The 18,706-nt window shown below is 38.0% G+C and overlaps 1 protein-coding gene across 18 annotated transcripts in view; it reads right to left on the bottom strand.

Annotated features, from left to right (window-relative positions):
• Nucleotides 1-18,706, bottom strand: part of CHL1 (cell adhesion molecule L1 like) — a 205,805-nt gene that overhangs the window by 18,074 nt on the left and 169,025 nt on the right. For all 18 annotated transcript variants that reach the window (XM_073901557.1, XM_073901545.1, XM_073901556.1 and 15 more), the window contains 9 exons: nucleotides 16,150-16,315; nucleotides 13,425-13,549; nucleotides 8,282-8,383; nucleotides 7,860-8,057; nucleotides 5,897-5,967; nucleotides 2,152-2,374; nucleotides 748-863; nucleotides 414-618; nucleotides 91-213 (listed from right to left, as the gene is read on the bottom strand). In XM_073901557.1, the coding sequence (XP_073757658.1) occupies nucleotides 91-213; nucleotides 414-618; nucleotides 748-863; nucleotides 2,152-2,374; nucleotides 5,897-5,967; nucleotides 7,860-8,057; nucleotides 8,282-8,383; nucleotides 13,425-13,549; nucleotides 16,150-16,315 (1,329 nt within the window). The remainder of the gene's footprint in view (nucleotides 1-90; nucleotides 214-413; nucleotides 619-747; nucleotides 864-2,151; nucleotides 2,375-5,896; nucleotides 5,968-7,859; nucleotides 8,058-8,281; nucleotides 8,384-13,424; nucleotides 13,550-16,149; nucleotides 16,316-18,706) is intronic.

Below are 18,706 nucleotides of genomic sequence, written 5' to 3'. Positions count from 1 at the left end.
AAATAAATAAATAAATAAATAAATAAATAAATAAATAAATAAATAAATCTTTTTAAAAAATAGGTGGATCCAATTCAGACATCTACTTACTTATCTGATACTGTAATAGATAGCCAGTTAAGTTTCCATTCAATTTCTTAGGTAGTCCCCAGGTTAAAGTGGCAGTGTCTTTATCAACTTTGATGACCTTGAGAAAAGCTGGTTGTTCAGGTACTAGAAAACATAAGACCAAGAAGATAATTGGTAAATTTCTTTAAAAAAAAAAAGCTCCATTAGATTCCAGTTTTCCATAGAAACTGAGAAGCTAACTCATATGAAGTACATATTTATTAACTACTAATAAGGAGGTAAATGTTTAATTTGGCCATTGGATAACTCCCATTGTTGGCATTATTCTTCACTGTTATTCTTACCTCCTTCTGGTGTTTGAAATATATAAGGCTCACTCTCTGGACCAGCTCCTTTGGAATTATAGGCTAAGACTGTTAAGTGAAATTCACTAAAGGCATCTAGAGAAGGAACCATTCCATAGTTTCTTTGTCCTGAAAATCTCAGAATGTTTACTTCTTTGGGATGTGCTCTTCCATCCAACAGACTTTTTGTTTTCCACCAATTTATCTGCAATGGAAATAGGAACCCTTTAACATATCAACCATGGTGGCAGATTCTCTTCTAGCTTCTTCTAAGATCAGTTCTTATTTGCATTTAAGATATTAATTCAGCAACAAGAAAATCTATGATAAAAACCTGATATCCTTTCAGATGTCCATGTACTCTGTCCTTTGGAATTGTTGACCAGGTAACTTTAACTAATGTGCTGTTTATAACGTCCACCCCATGGATCACTGGAGCTGTATCAGGATCTGTTAAGCACATAAGAATGACGAGCTTTCAATACCCTCAAATGTGATTATTAGGATCCTTTTCAAAAGGTGATTTTTCATATTGCTTAATCTGAGCACAGCACTCTTATGAAATCAATTCCAAATGGAACCAGAAGAGTTTCTCATTACAGAGGAGTTTCAGAGCCCAAACAGGTTTCTAGGAGGAGAGGATAGCTTATACCACACTGAGAAATGCAGTTTTCCAAGTGGATACAGTGTGGGCAGTGTAACTGGAACAAGTGGCCAGTGAAATATTCCGTGGGCATCCTGCCTTTAGAAGCAGATGAACTAAACAATATAACCAAAATTACTTGAGAGCTTGATCAGTCTATTAATAACAACAGCTAACATTAACTGAGCACATGCTATGTGTAGGCAATGTTCTGAGCAACTGGCTCACTGGACTGGCTCACATAATCCTTAGAACAACCCTATAAAGTGGTATTATCCCCATTCTATAGGGGAACTAACTACAGAGGAATAAACCAAATGCAGGAGCAGCCAAGACTAATAATATCTTAGCTCACAGTGATATGCCCGGTGTAATTTTATTTGGGTAGAAGGATTTAGATAGCAGGTAAATAAGGAGTTAGTAATTTCACATTCTCAATCTGTTTCCATTCTTGAATCAAAGTATCACCTTGGATACTGGAAAAACAATGAGAATAACTCCTGTGTAGTGACATGGAATACACCATCTTTCCTTTTTTTAATCTATTTGTGGCAGTTATTATGGTATAAGAATTTAATAATGAGCATACCACTAATACCTCAAAACAGTGTGTGTGTGTGTGTGTGTGTGTGTGTGTGTGTGCATGCATGAGCGTGTGCATGTGTGTTTGTAATTCTATAGACAAATCTCAGTCTGTATTTCATCTGCATTAGGAAGGTTCCAAAAATATAACTGAGGCCAGGGATGGCAGCAGGTGGCTGTTAGAAAGTCTTTGACAAGTAAGGACAAATGTAACTGGAAACATTATGACAATTATGCTGCTTAACTATTTGTAGTGATGAGTACTGGTCTTTGATTTTTCATATAGAAATAGCTTTACTGGGAAAATGAATAAAATTAAAACTTTTAACATAATTCCTTATCACTCTATAATGATTGGCTATCCTGCAGTCAACCTTAAATTTCTTGTATCTCCCACAGCTAGTACATCCTCTTTGCATGGAGTAGTTGCTCAAAAATGGCATCAACAGAAATGCAATATATTTGAAAGAAATCACTCTTGAAGTGCTTAGCAGTTTCGGGCACATCACTTACAGTCTTCTCCAGAATAGAGAATCACTGACTGAGGCTCAGGGCCGGAGCCAAGGTGATTGACAGCTTGGACTTGGACATCATAAGGAGCATAGACAGTAGGCGTCATCACCCGCAAGGTGTGGTTTGTGACGGTTTCTTCTTCCCACTCCACGGGGGCTCCCTGTGGCTTCCAGGTCACTCTGTACTCCAGTCCTGGTCCATTCTGCTCCATTGGTTTCAAAGGCTAGGACAGAAGGCAAGACTCCTCTAGTGTGATCGCAGATATGCTGAGTCAGAGACAGTGACAAGCCTCTCCAATGGCAATAAGAAACACTACAACAGAGGGATCCTGTCTTGGAAGATTTTAAATCCCCCTCTTTGGTTTAGAAACACTTGTGAAAATTTTTTCTTTCTGTAAGTTTAGGTTTGAAAGTTAGTCCCTCCCCTCCCTAAGCAGTAAGAAGCCCACAATTTAGATGCCTTGATTATGCCCTTGTGATTAAATCTCACTGTTCATATATGAAAGAATTTACTAAGAAATTCCACAGAGGATTTTTGCTTTTGTCTATGCTTTCCTCTATACTCTACTTTTTTACTCCCAAAGAACTGGAAGATACAGAAAGGACATGATCATGAATTGTATGGTTGTGAGAGAGATTTCCCATGACTTTTCAGTCAGAACTCTTTCTATCTGACTCCATCCATCCTTCCCCATCTGCCTTCCAAAAGAAGAGAGATTGAGTAAACCTTTATTTCTGGATAATCGGCGTGTTATACATTAGTGCCTAGAAGATAGAGCTCCTCTCTCTAATAAAATAATTCCCCAGCTTCTTGACTATTTCTTTAAGAGAGAGTGCTCCCCACCCCGCAACCCCATCCCCACTTCCACTTTCTTTTGCTGGATAGGAAAATTTAGTGAAGGAATTTCTAGTATAGGGAATTGGTTATTTCCACTTTAGTTTTTTTTAATTAAGCAATATTTTAATTAAAAAATTAATGTGATTTAAATCACCTGTTTCATTTCAAAAATGGGAATATGTATTCAAATGAATCATATATAGACTACATAAAACAATGTGACTTAAGTCCTAGATTATAAGGTTCACCTATATAAACAGTAATTTTGTCTCTCTCTATATATGTGTGTGTATGTATGTGTGTGTGTGTATATATATATATATATATATATATCTGATATACATCAGGGAGCCTGGATGACTTAGTCGGTTAAGCATCAGACTCTTGATTTCCACTCAGGTCATGTTTTCAGGGTCGTGAGATGGAGCCCCGCACCGGGCTCTGCACTGGGGGTGTGGAGCCTGCTTAAGATTCTCTCTCTCCCTCTGGCCCTCCTCCTACTGCTTGCTCTCTCTCTCTCTCAAAATAATAATAAAATGAAATGAAATGAAATGAAATAAACAAAATAAAATAAATAAAATAATAAATAAAATAAAATAAAATAATGTCATATACAATGTTTTCTTACAGAATTTGCAATGCTTCTTGACTCAATCTAACTTAGTAAAATATTTTTAGATGGACTGGTTGGAATTAGGTTGAAAGTAATGCTGTATCAGGAAAACAATTTCAAGTCTATGCTAACTCCAAGGTGAATATTTAAATTAGCTATGAGAAAAAAAATCAGAACAAAACCTTTCTGAGATTTCACAACCATTATTTATACTTTGCATTCTAAGTTTTGCACCAAGATAATTTTCACTACCATACAAATATAAATCCACCAGGGCCTTTAGCAGTGCCCAGATGAATCAGGCCAGAAGCTTTTAGTTTCATACTACAATCTGGAATTACAATTTCCTTCAGTCTCTACCAACAATAAATGAGTACAAATAAAATTATTCAATTTACACATGTTTTGTTCCAAGGAAAGGAGCTACATTTAATAAAGCTCTCCTGTAAATTTTAAAATAAAACTGCCACCATAATTAATACTTTTAAGAAAAATCTTATCTAAATTACCAGGCCCTTTGGTGCCTAGACTCCAGAAGAAACAGCAGGAGAATTCTGTATTTGCTTTCAGACAATGGGCAACAAAACCACAGCAAATTCTTAAACAGGCCCCCAACAAAGATAGCAGACCAGAGGAGCCAAAGCAGAGGTGGGAGTGGGGGTCTTCTTTTCATCACTGACTGAGCGCATGACATCTGGGGAAGGTCATTAAAATGAGAGTCCCAGCTCTCTCTATGAAATGTACGGCTGATACCATCCAGCTCCTGTCTCCCTTCTGAAGGAGTGCTGAGGATTAATGAGCTGATGTTGGTGGAACATGGTGTGCTTCTCTGAGGAACTGACCTGATAATTACATACTATTATTTTCAGCTAACCAGTTATATCATCTATCTTATGGAAATTGCTAGGGAACTTAGGAGAGAAAAAGACAGATACTCTACAAGAATGAGATATTAACATAATTTCAGATTATAAATTAAGCAATTATGAAGACAATGTGGTAGCAAATATGTGTGGCCACAAATTCAAGGAAAGAAACGATATTCTTGAATATACTTAGATTCTGTGTATTACCAATTTTTTTCCAATTTTAAATTTGCAAAACTTAATTTCACTGAAGTGGGAAAAGTGGGTTAGTGTTGATATAAAAATATTGAGTGAAAAAAATCAGACTAAACTTTATACCTCCTAAAATTCTTCCCAAAATCATATCTGGAAAAAGGTTTGGAAATGAATTAGTGTATTCCCGCATAAATTCAAAAATGTTCTACATTTGGGGCACCTGGGTGGCTCAGTAGTTAAACATCTGCCTTCAGCTCAGGTCATGATCCCAGGGTCCTGGGATCGAGCCCCACATTGGGCTCCCTGCTCAGCGGGGAGCCTGCTTCTCCCTCCCCCACTCCCCCTGCTTGTGTTCCCTCTCTCGCTGTGTCTCTCTCTGTCAAATAAATAATATGTAAAATTCAATGAATTTAAGGTTGGAAGTCTATTATTAATCAGAATGTCTGAATGGTAATCTATATTCAAGTAGGTTAAATTATTTGTTCATGAATATGTCCGCATAGAGGGGGGAGAAAGTTACCCACTGTTACAGAAGGAATTTAGAAATGACACTCAAAACAATTAAAGTTCTCTGAACAGATATAAAATTTTACACCATATTCAAAGACAAAAGTCTATTTCATAACCTTTAATAGAAATATGTAAAGGGGTGAAAAGTGCAATTTGAAGTCCAAAGATACTTATGGTAGGTTTGTTGATTTCTAGTGGTATTTTAGTGGTATGGTGACAGGCAAGACTGCCTACCACCCTGTCCTCAGTTCCTATATCTAGAAAAAGGCAATAATGACAAAGCTGTTCTCAGAAAAGAGCATACAAAATGCTTAATAGTGCTTAAAAGGAGCGGCTATTTATTTGTCAGACATCCTTCTGATATGCATAATATTTATTAGACCATGTACTAAAATTTAGGAAAGTTTTTCAGTATTTTTTGAACAAGAGACGATTTAGAATATTGGTTGTAAAAATACTAGGAATCTGAAACTTTTGATAATGGCTTGCAATTAAATCAACCTGTAAAACCTTCCTTACATTATTTACCACTGTTTAACTATATCTCATAACATTCTAATCACAATGATCTATAAAATATACAAATGAAATATATTTATAAAACATACAAATCTTATAACTTTGTTCTTAAAAAATATTTTTCTATCATTACACTTAGCATGCAGACCTAAAATAAAGAAAAAAAGAACACAAAGTAGTGTATAACACATTAGAGAATACACACCTCCCATTTTATAATCATTTCCTTGGGTTGAGAGGCTTGAACCCTTATGTTTTGTGGATTCTTGTCTGGAGCTGAAAAATTGTAAGTATTAAAATTACTTTTTGCAATTTTATGGTCCATAGGTAAATCAGCACATCATCCCACCACCCCCTAAATCAGATTTTTAAATAACTTTGATTGTATTCATTTATTTCTATCTGGCCCAGTTTGTAAAGACTTTTCATCAGCTTTATTGAGAGACAATTGACATAAAACACTGTGTAAGTTTAAGGTATACAATGTAATAGTTTCATATATGTGTGTGTTTATAGATCTGTGTGTGTGTATATATCTCCAATCTATAGATAGACATTTTATATTTATGTGTATATATTGTAAAATGATTACCACCATAAGGCTAGTTAACACACCCATGGCCTCACAAAGGCAGCTTTTAAATATATATTTTATTTAAAGGAGTAAACTCATATGCATGAAGTGATACTATTATTATTCAATGGGAAGTAGATTTACTTTAGATATCTTCATTTTAAAACTGCTCTTTAAATTTTTCAACCTGCTTTTTTAAAAATAATCCTAAACCTACTTTTTTTTTAATCCTTTCTCTTTTTTTTTTAAGATTTTATTTATTTATTTGACAGAGAGAGAGAGAGGCACAACCAGAGAGGGAACATAAGCAGGGGGAGTGGGAGAGGGAGAAGAAGGCTCCTGGCTGAGCAGGAAGGCAGATGCAGGGCTCCATCCCAGGACCCTGGGATCATGACCTGAGCTGAAGGCAGATGCTTAACGACTGAGACACCCAGGTGCCCCCTAAACCTACTTTTTAAATATACATTTTAATTTTAAACCTGCTTTCCTTTTTCTATTAGAATTATTGTTAGAAATGTGTGTTGTGAATATCTACCTCTAAGCTAATAAAATTAAACATCATCATGTATTAATTTCAACAGCCAACTATTAGGGACAACAAAAAGGTAACAGCAGATAATGTGCCCGTGAAATATATTCAAATGGATCCATTTAATAAGAAAGGGCTAAGTGTAGTTTTACTGCCAAATGCAACTTACATTTCAATCACACAAGTATCTGATTCAGTCACTATCTCTTCTTGTTTTTTCCTCAATCCAAAATGGAAATTATACCCTAGCTTATTTATTTTGCTCCAGGGAAAAAAACAATAATACCATGCTATGATCACACTGTTGACCAATGACAATTAAGTAATAACACAAATTTTAGTATTAATCATTCTTGAGATTTAAAAAAAAATTCTAGAAATTTAGATAGATATCAGATATCTATTTAGATATTAAAAAACAATAAATATAGTAAATGTATAAAAGTAATGATATGAAATAATTAAGGTGCCTACAGTGAATGTTTTATTTCAGAAAGTTGAATAAAAAGAAAAATAAAGGGAGAAAGCTCATTTTCTATATATTGAACCTCAGTTTATAACATACTTGATATCTGATTTTAACATGAGACTTATCTATCACGAATAACTCAGAGTAATGTTTGCCCATATACCTCCCTGTAATCTCCGGCTCTCTATCAAACATATATACTACTTATGAATCTGATGTACTTTGAATATTTGTGTGCTGTCAGTTCACAGAACTTTTCAAGCTCTCTAGGAGAAGAAATTGAAAACCCTACATCTTCGGCGCCTGGGTGGCTCAGTAGGTTAAGCGCCTGCCTTCAACTCGGTTCATGATCCCAGGGTCCTGGGATCCAGTCCTGAATCGGGAATCCCTGCTCAGTGGGGAGTCTGCTTCTCCCTCTACCCCTCCCCCCTGCTCATGATCTCTCTCCGGCTCGCTCTCTCTCTCAGATAAATAAATAAAATCTTTGAAATATAAAAAAAATAAAACACTATACCACACTATCAATCTTTTTCTAAAGATGTTGAAAGATGGAGAAAACTAAAATATTTTCTCAGAAAATATGAGAAGCCACATACCTGCCGGAGGTGTTTCATGATGGTCCGACGGCTGGCTGGGTTGGCTTCTCCCTACTTCATTCACGGCTATGACCCTGAACTGGTATCTGACGTATGGAGCCAAAGATAGTGTGACTATTGTTTCTTTGCCTTGGACTCTAGCCAATTCCTCCCATCGACCAGGTTCTTCTTTATTTCCTTCAAATTCAACAATATACTCTGGCCGTAGAAAGTAGAAGCATAGAGGGAAAAAAAAATCAAAAACATTAGAATGGATTTAGTATTTTTAAGTTACACTAACATTTACACACAGTATAAAAAGTTTTAAAGGATGTTTTAAGAAGGATTATCTAGCAACTGTGGTTAAAAAAAAAAAAAAAAGGCTTGAATATTAATTTTGACTCAGGAGTGTAAGGAGCATAGTTATCCCAAGTCCTCCCTACCGCTAATATGGCTATTGTGGTCATCTCCAGCTTCCCACGTCAGCCGAACACTTCTGTTCTGTCTTTCAGACAATTGTAGGTTCTCTGGTGGATCCGGAACATCTAATTAATAATAAAAATAAAAGTAGGGAGAATGCAGACCATGCCTTTGTAACCCCATTTCCTCACCAAGGCACATTGCCACCCCCTTTCTCTCTGGGCTCTGGTCTCTAGGTCCAATCATCCACATCTCAGCAGACCTTCTGGCTCTTTTTTTTTTTTTTTAAGATTTTATTTATTTATTAGAGAAAGAGAGAGAGCACAAGCTGGGGGAGAGGCAGAGAGAGAGAGAGAGAGAGAGAGAGAAACTGGCTCCCCATGGAGCAGGAAGACCGACACGGGGCTCGATCCCAGGACCCAAGGATCATGACCCAAGCCAAAGGCAGACACCCAACCAACTGAGCCACCCAGGCGCCCCAACCCTTCTGGATCTATTTCAAATGCAGCTTCAGGCCCATCTACTCCCTTCTGTAATATTCTCACCCTCTACTCTGATTCCAGTTCTCAAAGGGTATCCTTGACCATGGTTATCAGAATTCTTTTAGGAGTAGTTATTAGCAATGAAGCTTTGGGGAACCTGGGTGGTACATTTGGTTGGACAACCGACTCGGTTTCAGCTCAGGTCATGATCTCAGGGTCATGAGATGGAGCTCCGGCCCCGTGCTCAGCATGGAGTCCACTTAAGTTTCTCTTTCCCTTTCCTTCTGCCCCTCCCCCTGCTCTCTCTCTCTTTCTAAATATAAACAAATAAATCTTTAAAAATAAATCAAGATTGGGGCACCTGGGTGGCTCAGTCGTTAAGTGTCTGCCTTCGGCTCAGGGCATGATCCCAGGGTCCTGGGATCGAGCCCCGCATTGGGCTCCCTGCTCAGCAGGAAGCCTGCTTCTCCCTCTCCCACTCCCCCTGCTTGTGTTCCCTCTCTCACTGTGTCTCTCTCTGTCAAATAAATAAATAAAATCTTTAAAAATAAATAAATAAAAATAAAAATAAATGAAGATTTATTTCTGGACCCTAGATCTCTCTGGCATACTGCAGGAGCTGGGCCCAGGAATCTGCATTTCTAAACGATTGCCCTGGGTTATAATTATGCACAATTTTGAGAAACATGATCTACCTCAAGTAGATCCGTGTCTTTCAGCTCATATGCTTATTTATATGCCTGATTCATTTCCTGTATACGACAGATCTTCAAGAGTAGGCCTGCATTTTATTAATATTTGCATCACCAACAGTGCTTTGCATATAAATGTTTTGGGACTAAATGAATAAGTGAATAGTATATTATCATTTCAATCATGCATGTAATTACCATATTAGAGCAATAAAATTAGGTCCTATGACTATAGGAAAATAAGATAAAGAATATGAACTCAGGCTTTCTTTTCTGCATGCTTTGGATTTTTATTGTAACTTCTAACAATGAATTCTCAGTACAGTATAGCAACTTTATACTCTCTTGGCCTAGAGTTTTGAAAGAGTAGGAAGGCAGTTTATATTGGAAGAGAAAAATTTGGCACTGATAAATATTGTGTCAGAAACTATAAAACTGAGTAGGTGATGACTTTTTTTAAGTTTTTATTTAAATTGCAGTTAGCTAACATACAATGTAATATTCGTTTCAGGTGTACAAAATAGTGACTCAATACTTCTATACATCACAACCAGTGCACTCCTTAATCCCCTTCACCTATTTGACCCATTCCCCGCACCCACCACCCCTCTGGTAACCATCAGTTTGTCCTCTATAGTTAATAGTCTGTTTCTTGGTTTGCCTCTCTTTTTTCCCCCTTTGCTTTGTTTTGTTTCTTAAATTCCACATATGAATGAAAAGATATAGTATGTCTTTCTCTGACTTATTTTGCTTAACATAATACTCTCTAGCCCACCCATGTTGCTGCAAATGGCAAGATTTCATTCCTTTTTATGGCTAATTATATGTATGTATATGTACACACACACACACACACATACACACACACACACACTACTTCCTTTTTATCCATTGATCAGTTGATGGACACTTGGGGTGCATGTATACTTTTAATTTAGTATTTTTGTATTCTTTGGGTAAATACCTACTAGTGTGATTGCTGGATTGTAGGATAGCTCTATTTTTAGCTTTTGGAGGAATCTCCATACTGTTTTCCACAGTGGCTGTACCAGTTTGCATTCCCACTAATAGAGCAAGAGAGTTCCCCTTTCTCCACATCCTTGCCAACACCTGTTGTGTCTTGTGTTGTTGGTTTAGCCATTCTGACATGTGTGAGGTGATATCTCATTGTAGTTTTGATTTGCATTTCCCTGATGATGAGTGATGTTGAGCATCCTTTCATGTGTCTATTGGCCATCTGTATGTCTTCTTTGGAAAAATGTATATTTATGTCTTCTGCCCATTTTTTAACTGGATTATTCAGTTTTGGGGTTTTGTAAGTTCTTTATATATTTTGGATTCCAAGTAGGTGATGACTTTAAGAGTGTTAAGAGTTTCCATGGAAATTTTTATTAAAATAAAAGCAACTGTAAAACAAAACAAACAAAAGAAAGAAAACTTATCCCTAATGGTCTTTACTTCCAAAATTTGGTTTCAATGCTCTCTTGTATTCAGGGACATTTATCTTTTCTCAGAGGAGATAATTAAGTAATATCTCATAGGGCCTTCCCATGGGCTCTTTATTCTCCAAGTGGGAAGCAACATCTATCACCCATGCTGAGTACTCGCCGACTGCTGGAAATTTACACTGGCAAAAAATACATTGTTTTAAAATGTGGTCACTGACTGTGCATAAACTTTAGGGCCTTAAATAAATTATTTCCTCAACAGTTCTCAGATCCGTGAGCTCAGAGAATTTACATTTGTCTTCAGCACTGAAGAGCTCACGCATTTTTAAACTTACCTGAAGGAACCAATACAGCCTGTAGCATCTGACATTAAAATGTGCTTTTTCCAGAATATGGAACTAAGCTGATGGGCTGCATTGATCCTTAAAAGACTGATACTCTTAAAGGACAGTTACTTCTAATTGAAATGGGTCAAGCATGTTTGCAAAAATTGTTTTGTCAGGAAAAGGGGTTTTTATAAAAACTACACAGGGATCTAGTTGTTATTGTCCGTTAGTGAGATATGCTTCCTAAGACCAAGGATTGGTCTAAAAAATTAGAAGGCAAACTCCTAGAAAGTGGTTAAGAAAATGAAATCTGTGTCATAGAATATTTTTAAGTTAATTTACTTTTATTCTTAAAAAATTGGTAAAAAAAACTTCATATGTAAATATTACATACAATCATAGCAATTATTTATTAAAATTATCAAAATTTAATGGTTCTAGAAGATGGTAGCCTAATTACAAGATTGAAATATTAAATTTTATAAGGCAATTTGACAGCATGAACCAAGCAGTAGGGAGCCCAATCCCTTTGCTGGCTCCAGAGCTCAAAATATTGAGGAACAAAGTCTATGGATCCTGAGACTTACCCCTACACTTGTGGTGGCCTGGAATAAACTCCAGTGTTACCTGAAGCTCCACTATTTTATCTGGTGACTTACTAGTGAAATAATTCCTACAGGGTGGAAACTTTGTGTTTGTAGTCCCCTAAGTAGCTGAATTCCTATGGCCAAACATCTCACCTAAAGGTACAATTCTACTGAACCAAGCCCATTCCCTCTACTACCTGGGCACTGTGTGTGTGTGTGTGTGTGTGTGTGTGTGTGTGTGTGTGTGTGTGAGAGAGAGAGAGAGAGAGAGAGAGTGTATAGAACCCAGTCTGGTGACCATTTGCTTCACTTGAAGAGCTCCATCCTGTTTACTCATTTTTCACATCCAACCTCCAAAGAAACTGAATTATTTCCTCTCAGCCTGTACTTCTGTTAGCAACCTACCTGCGGATCCCAGCAACCAGAGAGCTAAAGATACAAACACCTGTTAATAATAATGATTAATCTACACATCTAATAAAGGAGTTTAGGCAAAATCAAACACTTTCAAAAAATATCAGAAAACTAAAAGAAAGACTAAATGGTGCCCACGGAAACAAAATTATAAAAGAAAACTATAAAAAAAATGTTTCTATCAACCAGGGTCCCAGCAGAAATTAAACAGTTCACACAATTTGGATAGTACCAAGAGTTGTTGTTGTTGTTGTTGTTGTTTTTTCAAAGGATCATTGGCAGAATACCTGGGGTGAGGGTAGAGGGAGCAGTTAACAGAATCTTATCAGGAAGGATTTTGTGAAGAGATCCTCCCTGGGAGAAATCAATGACTTTGGACACAGCCTGCAGGGAGGGAATTTGGAGAATAAACACACCCACCCACCCATCCTCCTCTATTTCCAGAGCTCCCCACTGGCGGAACCAAATGGAAGTTTGAGTGTGAGTGGTTTGTTGGTGTTGTCCGCATCCCTCAGGTTAACATATCAGAGAGGTTGTGGAGAGTGAATCTGGCAAGGGAACTGAAGGAGAGATGGTCTAGGAGATGGTTTCAGCGCTAAGGGTGGTCTAAGAGATGCTCCAGGCTGGTCTAAGAGGTTTAAAGATGGGTGATTGCAGGGCTAATTGTGTTGATTACACTAGTGCAGTATGCAAAGCATTTCCTAATTAGCATTATCATTAAAAAAAAAAAATCAATGGCATTCCTTTGCAGAACTCTTGAACCCTGCTCCTTTCCTGGAACACTGAGAACTCAATCCGAGTCTCTGGTTTAGAGCATGACCACTGAGCCACCACCACGGGAAGCCCAGGCTGATCTCCCCAGCCTAACCCATCTCCATTCCTCAGTTCTATTTCTCTGCATGCTAGGAAAGGGCAGCTCGAGTGCCCTGACAACTCGAGCATGCTTCCGTTTTCTTTCCGCCGATTAACATCGCCTACCTCCCACGGCTATTGGCAACATTACCCATGCAGTGAAAAGAAATTAAGCATTAACTAATTTCTTTAAAGCCAGAAGAGGAGAAAGCATTTGAAAGTGGAATGACTATTTAAATGAAAAATTCAAACGAACAGTATTCGTGCAGGCACTCAAATAATTGTTGATTTAACGGCCTAAGAACAATGGAATTTAATCAGTGATGGGGAAGAAATGAACAGAGATTTCTCGTTAGTGCACTTACCGAGGACAGTTACTTGAGTTACATCAGTAACACTATCCAGAGCAGTTTGAGCTGAACAGGAGTAAATACCTTGATCCTCTAAGGTGACATTAGATATCGTCAAATTAGCTCCATCGATAATTATCCTACCAGTAAAAAAATTGAGTACACAATGAGGATGAAAACAACAGAAACATATATGCAAAAATATATATTCCCCAAAGGAAAAAAAATTCAAGAGTCAACAAAACAAAACACAGCTTCACATGATGCAAATTTTATTGGTGCTACAGTTGAAACTGGAGATGAAATGTCACTTGAACGACTGTCTACACAGCCATGAAAGCTATCAGTTGGTTTGGTTTTGTTTTAATTACCAAGTCCAGCCATCTGTGATGCATGGGTCAGTGACAGAACTGTGTTGCCTGGTGTTTCTAACGACTGTACTATGTTATAATAGTTAAGATACATTTGGATAATTCTTAAGGTTTGTTAAGGGAATCACCTACATAGGATCAACTGGGGCGCTTCTTACAAAGGTATATTCCTGAATCACGCCCACATCTACAGAGCCAGACTGACCTGGAGTCTGGTAATCTGTGTTTTTGACAAGGGTCCTTTTTCTCCACCCCTCTACTTCACTTGTAGAATGACCATCTGATAAATCTGGTAACAATTGCACTGGGATTTTTTTTGAACAGTAGAGGGCAGACTAGTACCGCTTTTTTGCAAATCACTGGCCACTAGCTTTTTATCATTTGTTCTATTTTGCCAATTTGTAATCCAGTTTAGGACACGAAAATTTCTTTACTATAAATTATACCTTTTACCCTATATCTATGTATTGTCAACTTAACTATTTAAGCACTTTTAGGAAAATTAAGTTCCACTAAATTGAAATATATTTACAACAGTTTGCTATGTAGTTGAAATAAATAATGTCCTTGTGGAAGGGACTTATATGATTGCCATTTCTGATGTATAACTCACTTAACCTCTTCGGCCCCCTGCCTACCTACCAATAAGAAGTTGTCCCAGCAGAATGTGAAAGACAGGAGCTTACTAATGTTTAGCAGATACCTGTGATCTCAGCTCCCTGCTAGAATTCCATGCCCGCTCCGGGCCCCAGTCAACCCCAGCAGCAAGTGTTACTCCCAGCCTTCCCCACTCCAGAGATCTCTTCTAAGAGATTCTAGCTAAGGTTACTGTTCTTCACCCCTACCCTAGGGAAAACTGGCAGAACATCTGTGTCACTTTGCTTAGTTCACTGAGATAGAGGTTCATTTGAGTGTCAGCCCCAGGAGCCTACAGAAACTATTCAACTGGGCCACACAGAGGATGTTTGGAGTTTCTGGGATCAGGGCCTAAATATGCAGGTCCCATCACCAACTAGGCACCAGTCTCTGATTCCCTTTTTGGCTGTAGCCCAGAGGTTATATGCAAGACCCCAGGCAACTAGGCAGTAGTGACAAAAGATGGAGAATATGGAGAGATCCCAGCAGTTGATAGATCGCCTTAAGACCTAACCTAAGGGTGAAGATCTCTATTGCAATGTGTAGTCTTTTAGGTCCATAATTAATCTCTTGTCTCAGTGACAACTAGTTGTTAATACATACGCTCCTTTCCACAAACTCTTATGTATGCAGGAGGGATGAGATGGAATCAATTAAGTACCCAGCCGAGACCAAAGCCCCTGCACGGAGGTGGTGCAAGCACATGCTTGCACACACACACAATAGGGGACAAGCAGGTGCGAGAAACGAGAGAAGCCATTAAATGTCTGCAGACATTAGTACAAATCATGAGAGCTAAACTGGACTGAGTACTTCGTGTTTTCTGAGTGCTAGGTATGTTAACTCATCAATAACCCCATGAAGGTATCTCTGAGTGTAAAATTAAGGCATAGAAAAGCTATGCAGCTGGTCTAAAGTCATAGACATAAGAAGTGACCAAAGTGAGATTTAAATCCAGGCCATTGGACTCAAGTCCATGCTCTTAATTACCACCCTGCCACAGTCTCACCAAAGGAATGCACGTTCTAACTTCAGATTTATTTTTTCAGAATGACGAATAACAACATAAAACCGCAGGTGAGATTTGGCTAAGGATGGTCTATTTCTAACCCCTACTTAGTCACAATGCAAAAGACGAGAGAGCTAACCTCTGTATGCTTTCAAAGGATAGCATAGGCATTCAGTAAATATTGATTCTTTTCTCTTTCTCTGATATACTTAATACTGTCTAATGCTAGCCAGCATCTTTTCACAATTCCTTCCACATTCTCTCTTCTGTGTTTTTTTCTGTGTTCTCCATATGGAGATTAGGAGGCTTAACAGTGGATTTGTCAATACTTTCTAACTGGAAGGACTGGCGGTATGACTCAGGTTCTGCCCATTCATGAGATAGACTCATCAGAGTTTGGGATGGAAACGGGTGACAGGCAGGGTCCCCTCTGGGGCCATGTGAGCAGATATGCTTCACACACCTGGAGTGGGCTCTGTTTCATGCACTAACAGAAGGACACACATTCTACAAAAAGTCAGCAGCAAAAAGCAGCAGCCAATCATGGGAGAGAAAAGTGAAACCCTGCACTGCATTACCTTTTAAATGTTGCCGTGAAGACTGAAATGTATTAATCACTTTTTGTATTTTACTTCCATGTGAACACATTTACAACTATTTTTTTTGCAAGTGCTCAGTGTTGATCCCAAGCCAGGACGACGACAGAGCATAACCCCTTCCCTACCTGCCATCCTCTGTGGCATTAATTTCAAAGGCTTCTCCATTCTTACTCCAGGACAACTTCAAACTCTGCCTCAAATGTGGGTCGCACGTGCTCTCACAATGTAACTCAAGCACGTGCAGTCTAGGGACTCGAGGATTCTTAGGAGCAACTTGAAGTTTTGTAGCATCTGTTTTTAAGCAAACAAAGAGACTAGTGAGACGCTTACATCCCAGCTTACTTGGCGATCAGATGCCTGCGATTTAATCAACCCCAACTGTCGACGGAACAGTCTGATCCTCACGCAGTGTTTGTCGTGCTGTAATTTCCTGACATCATGTTTCATTACCATTTTCTTTCCATCAGGCCTGGACCTCTGAGGAATTAGGAATTAATATCTTAGAAGTTCCCCTTACTACCTCTTGGGCAAAGGGAGTAAAGAAGAGTGGGAGCCAACAAATGTCTTTAGAGGTTGAAAAAATATAATTTCCCTTTCTAGTGCTTCTGGTCATGTGATCACACCACCATAAGGGGAAAAAAAGGAAATTAACTGATTTTCTATTAACGTGTTTATTAATAATTCAGAAACTCGGGGTAAAGCCCATGCAAGGTTATCTATCAACATGAAGGTGGGAAATTAGAACTTAAGCCCGGTGAAGAAGAGGCTGTGTCTGTTTTGTTACATGAAGTATCCGCACAGCCCAGAAGGGACCCTGTATACAGGAAGCACTTAACACATATTTCTTGAAATTCTTGTTGAATGAGGTATAGTGAGTGATATTTTAAAAGTAAATTAGTGGTACCCATAATCTGAAGCTCAAAAATTTAGCTTCAAATTCAAATATATCAAATAAATTCAATTCAATTTCAAATCAAATGAATTAAAAAGAATCACATTTGGCTGTCTTTAAAATGTCTGCTCATTATGGCTGTTTCAAAATATAGGATCCTTATTCTTAGAGGCCATATTAAGGGTAGATGTACTTTACCCCACTGTACCACTTGGTGACCCTCTCAGAGGCCAAATCTCATGAGCTGACCTCCAATTCCACAATACGTTTTAATAGTCACTATCTACATGTTACTACATGAACTGATTAAAAATTGAAAGTGATAGGGGCGCCTGGGTGGCTCAGTCGTTAAGCGTCTGCCTTCGGCTCAGGTCGTGACCCCAGCATCCTGGGATCGAGCCCCGCATCGGGCTCCTACTCAGCAGGAAGCCTGCTTCTCCCTCTCCCCCTCCCCCTGCTTGTGTTCCCTCTCTCACTATGTCTCTCTCTGTCAAATAAATAAACAGAATCTTAAAAAAATTGAAAGTGATAAAAAAAAAGATCGTTCGGTATCCTAAGCATGAAACTTGAAGAGATTATTTAATTGAATTAATTGTAAGTGAATTATTAAACATCTACTCCTATTTCTAAATTTAAAGCCAGAGGTCCACTTAATAATAATAGATACCATTTAATAAAGTCCTTATTCTATCGACCAGGACCTCTGCTACGAAGTTCATGGTCACATAACAGTTTATAATAATTCTACAAATATTAATATTTTCACCTTACAGAGAACATAAGGCTAAAATGAAATTAAGTAACACCAAAGTTTCCCAACTGGTAAGGGGTTGAGCTGGAATCTGAACCTAAGTTTGCCAGAGACCAAAGCTCTTGCTTTCAAACACTATGCAATATAGTCTCTTACTCAATTCCACTCCAGAAATTTCTTTTTTTATATGCAAAAATTGTGGTTTTATCCTTCACTGATAAGATTCCTATATATGCCTTACATATAAAGTGGATGTTTAGAGCAGATGAAAAGTTCATGACCCTGTCCATCCCTTTATCAATTACAGTTCTGAGGTCCACTCTGGGCCAAGCGCTGTGTAGGGCAATAGGAAGGTGAAGGTTCATTCAGATTCCAGGCTTCCCGCTCTTTGACTTTGAATCTGACTGAGTTGCTAAACTTTGATATAGGTTGGTTGTATAAAGAATAAAAAGAATCATCTTCACATACTTCACAAGAGCATTTTGAAAATTGTCCATGACACATAAACACCCGGGCAGACGTGAGAGTTAAGCAGACATATGAAGAGAATATTTATGTGCTTTAAAAATACAGTCCACACAACATAATAAAATAAAATTAAAAAAAAAAAATACAGTCCATGGGGTTGGCATGTGGACTTAGGGTACAAAAAAACCAAATACTGTAAAAGAATATAAGACAGAAGAAAAACAAGGAAGGGAGGGTATGTGTGTGAAGAGAGAGAGAAATATCAGGATATCCATGAAAACGATGATTCAACAAATATACTTGTCATCTAAGCAGCGGCAGTGTAGGCTATGATAATAACATGTCACATGCAATATAGATCCTCCCTACAGTCACTGTAGGATCTCTCTATTATGTTTTCCTGAGAAGGATTTTCGGAGCAATTTTAAAACCAAAATACTAGTGGAACCCAGGACTTTGTTCTGAAGAGAGAAAAAAATGCAAAGCGGTTTATGATGCAAAAAGAGGATAAAAAAATCTTCTGTCCTGTCATGCCCCAGTCTTTATGAAACTGAACTTTTATGGGTTTGTG

Source organism: Callorhinus ursinus, unplaced genomic scaffold (genome assembly GCF_003265705.2).
Source record: "Callorhinus ursinus isolate GAN/ISIS: 27379988/994484 unplaced genomic scaffold, GSC_fseal_2.0 scaffold15, whole genome shotgun sequence".
In the NCBI taxonomy this organism is placed as follows: Eukaryota; Metazoa; Chordata; class Mammalia; order Carnivora; family Otariidae; genus Callorhinus; species Callorhinus ursinus.
This window is presented reverse-complemented; position numbering and strand designations above follow the sequence as displayed.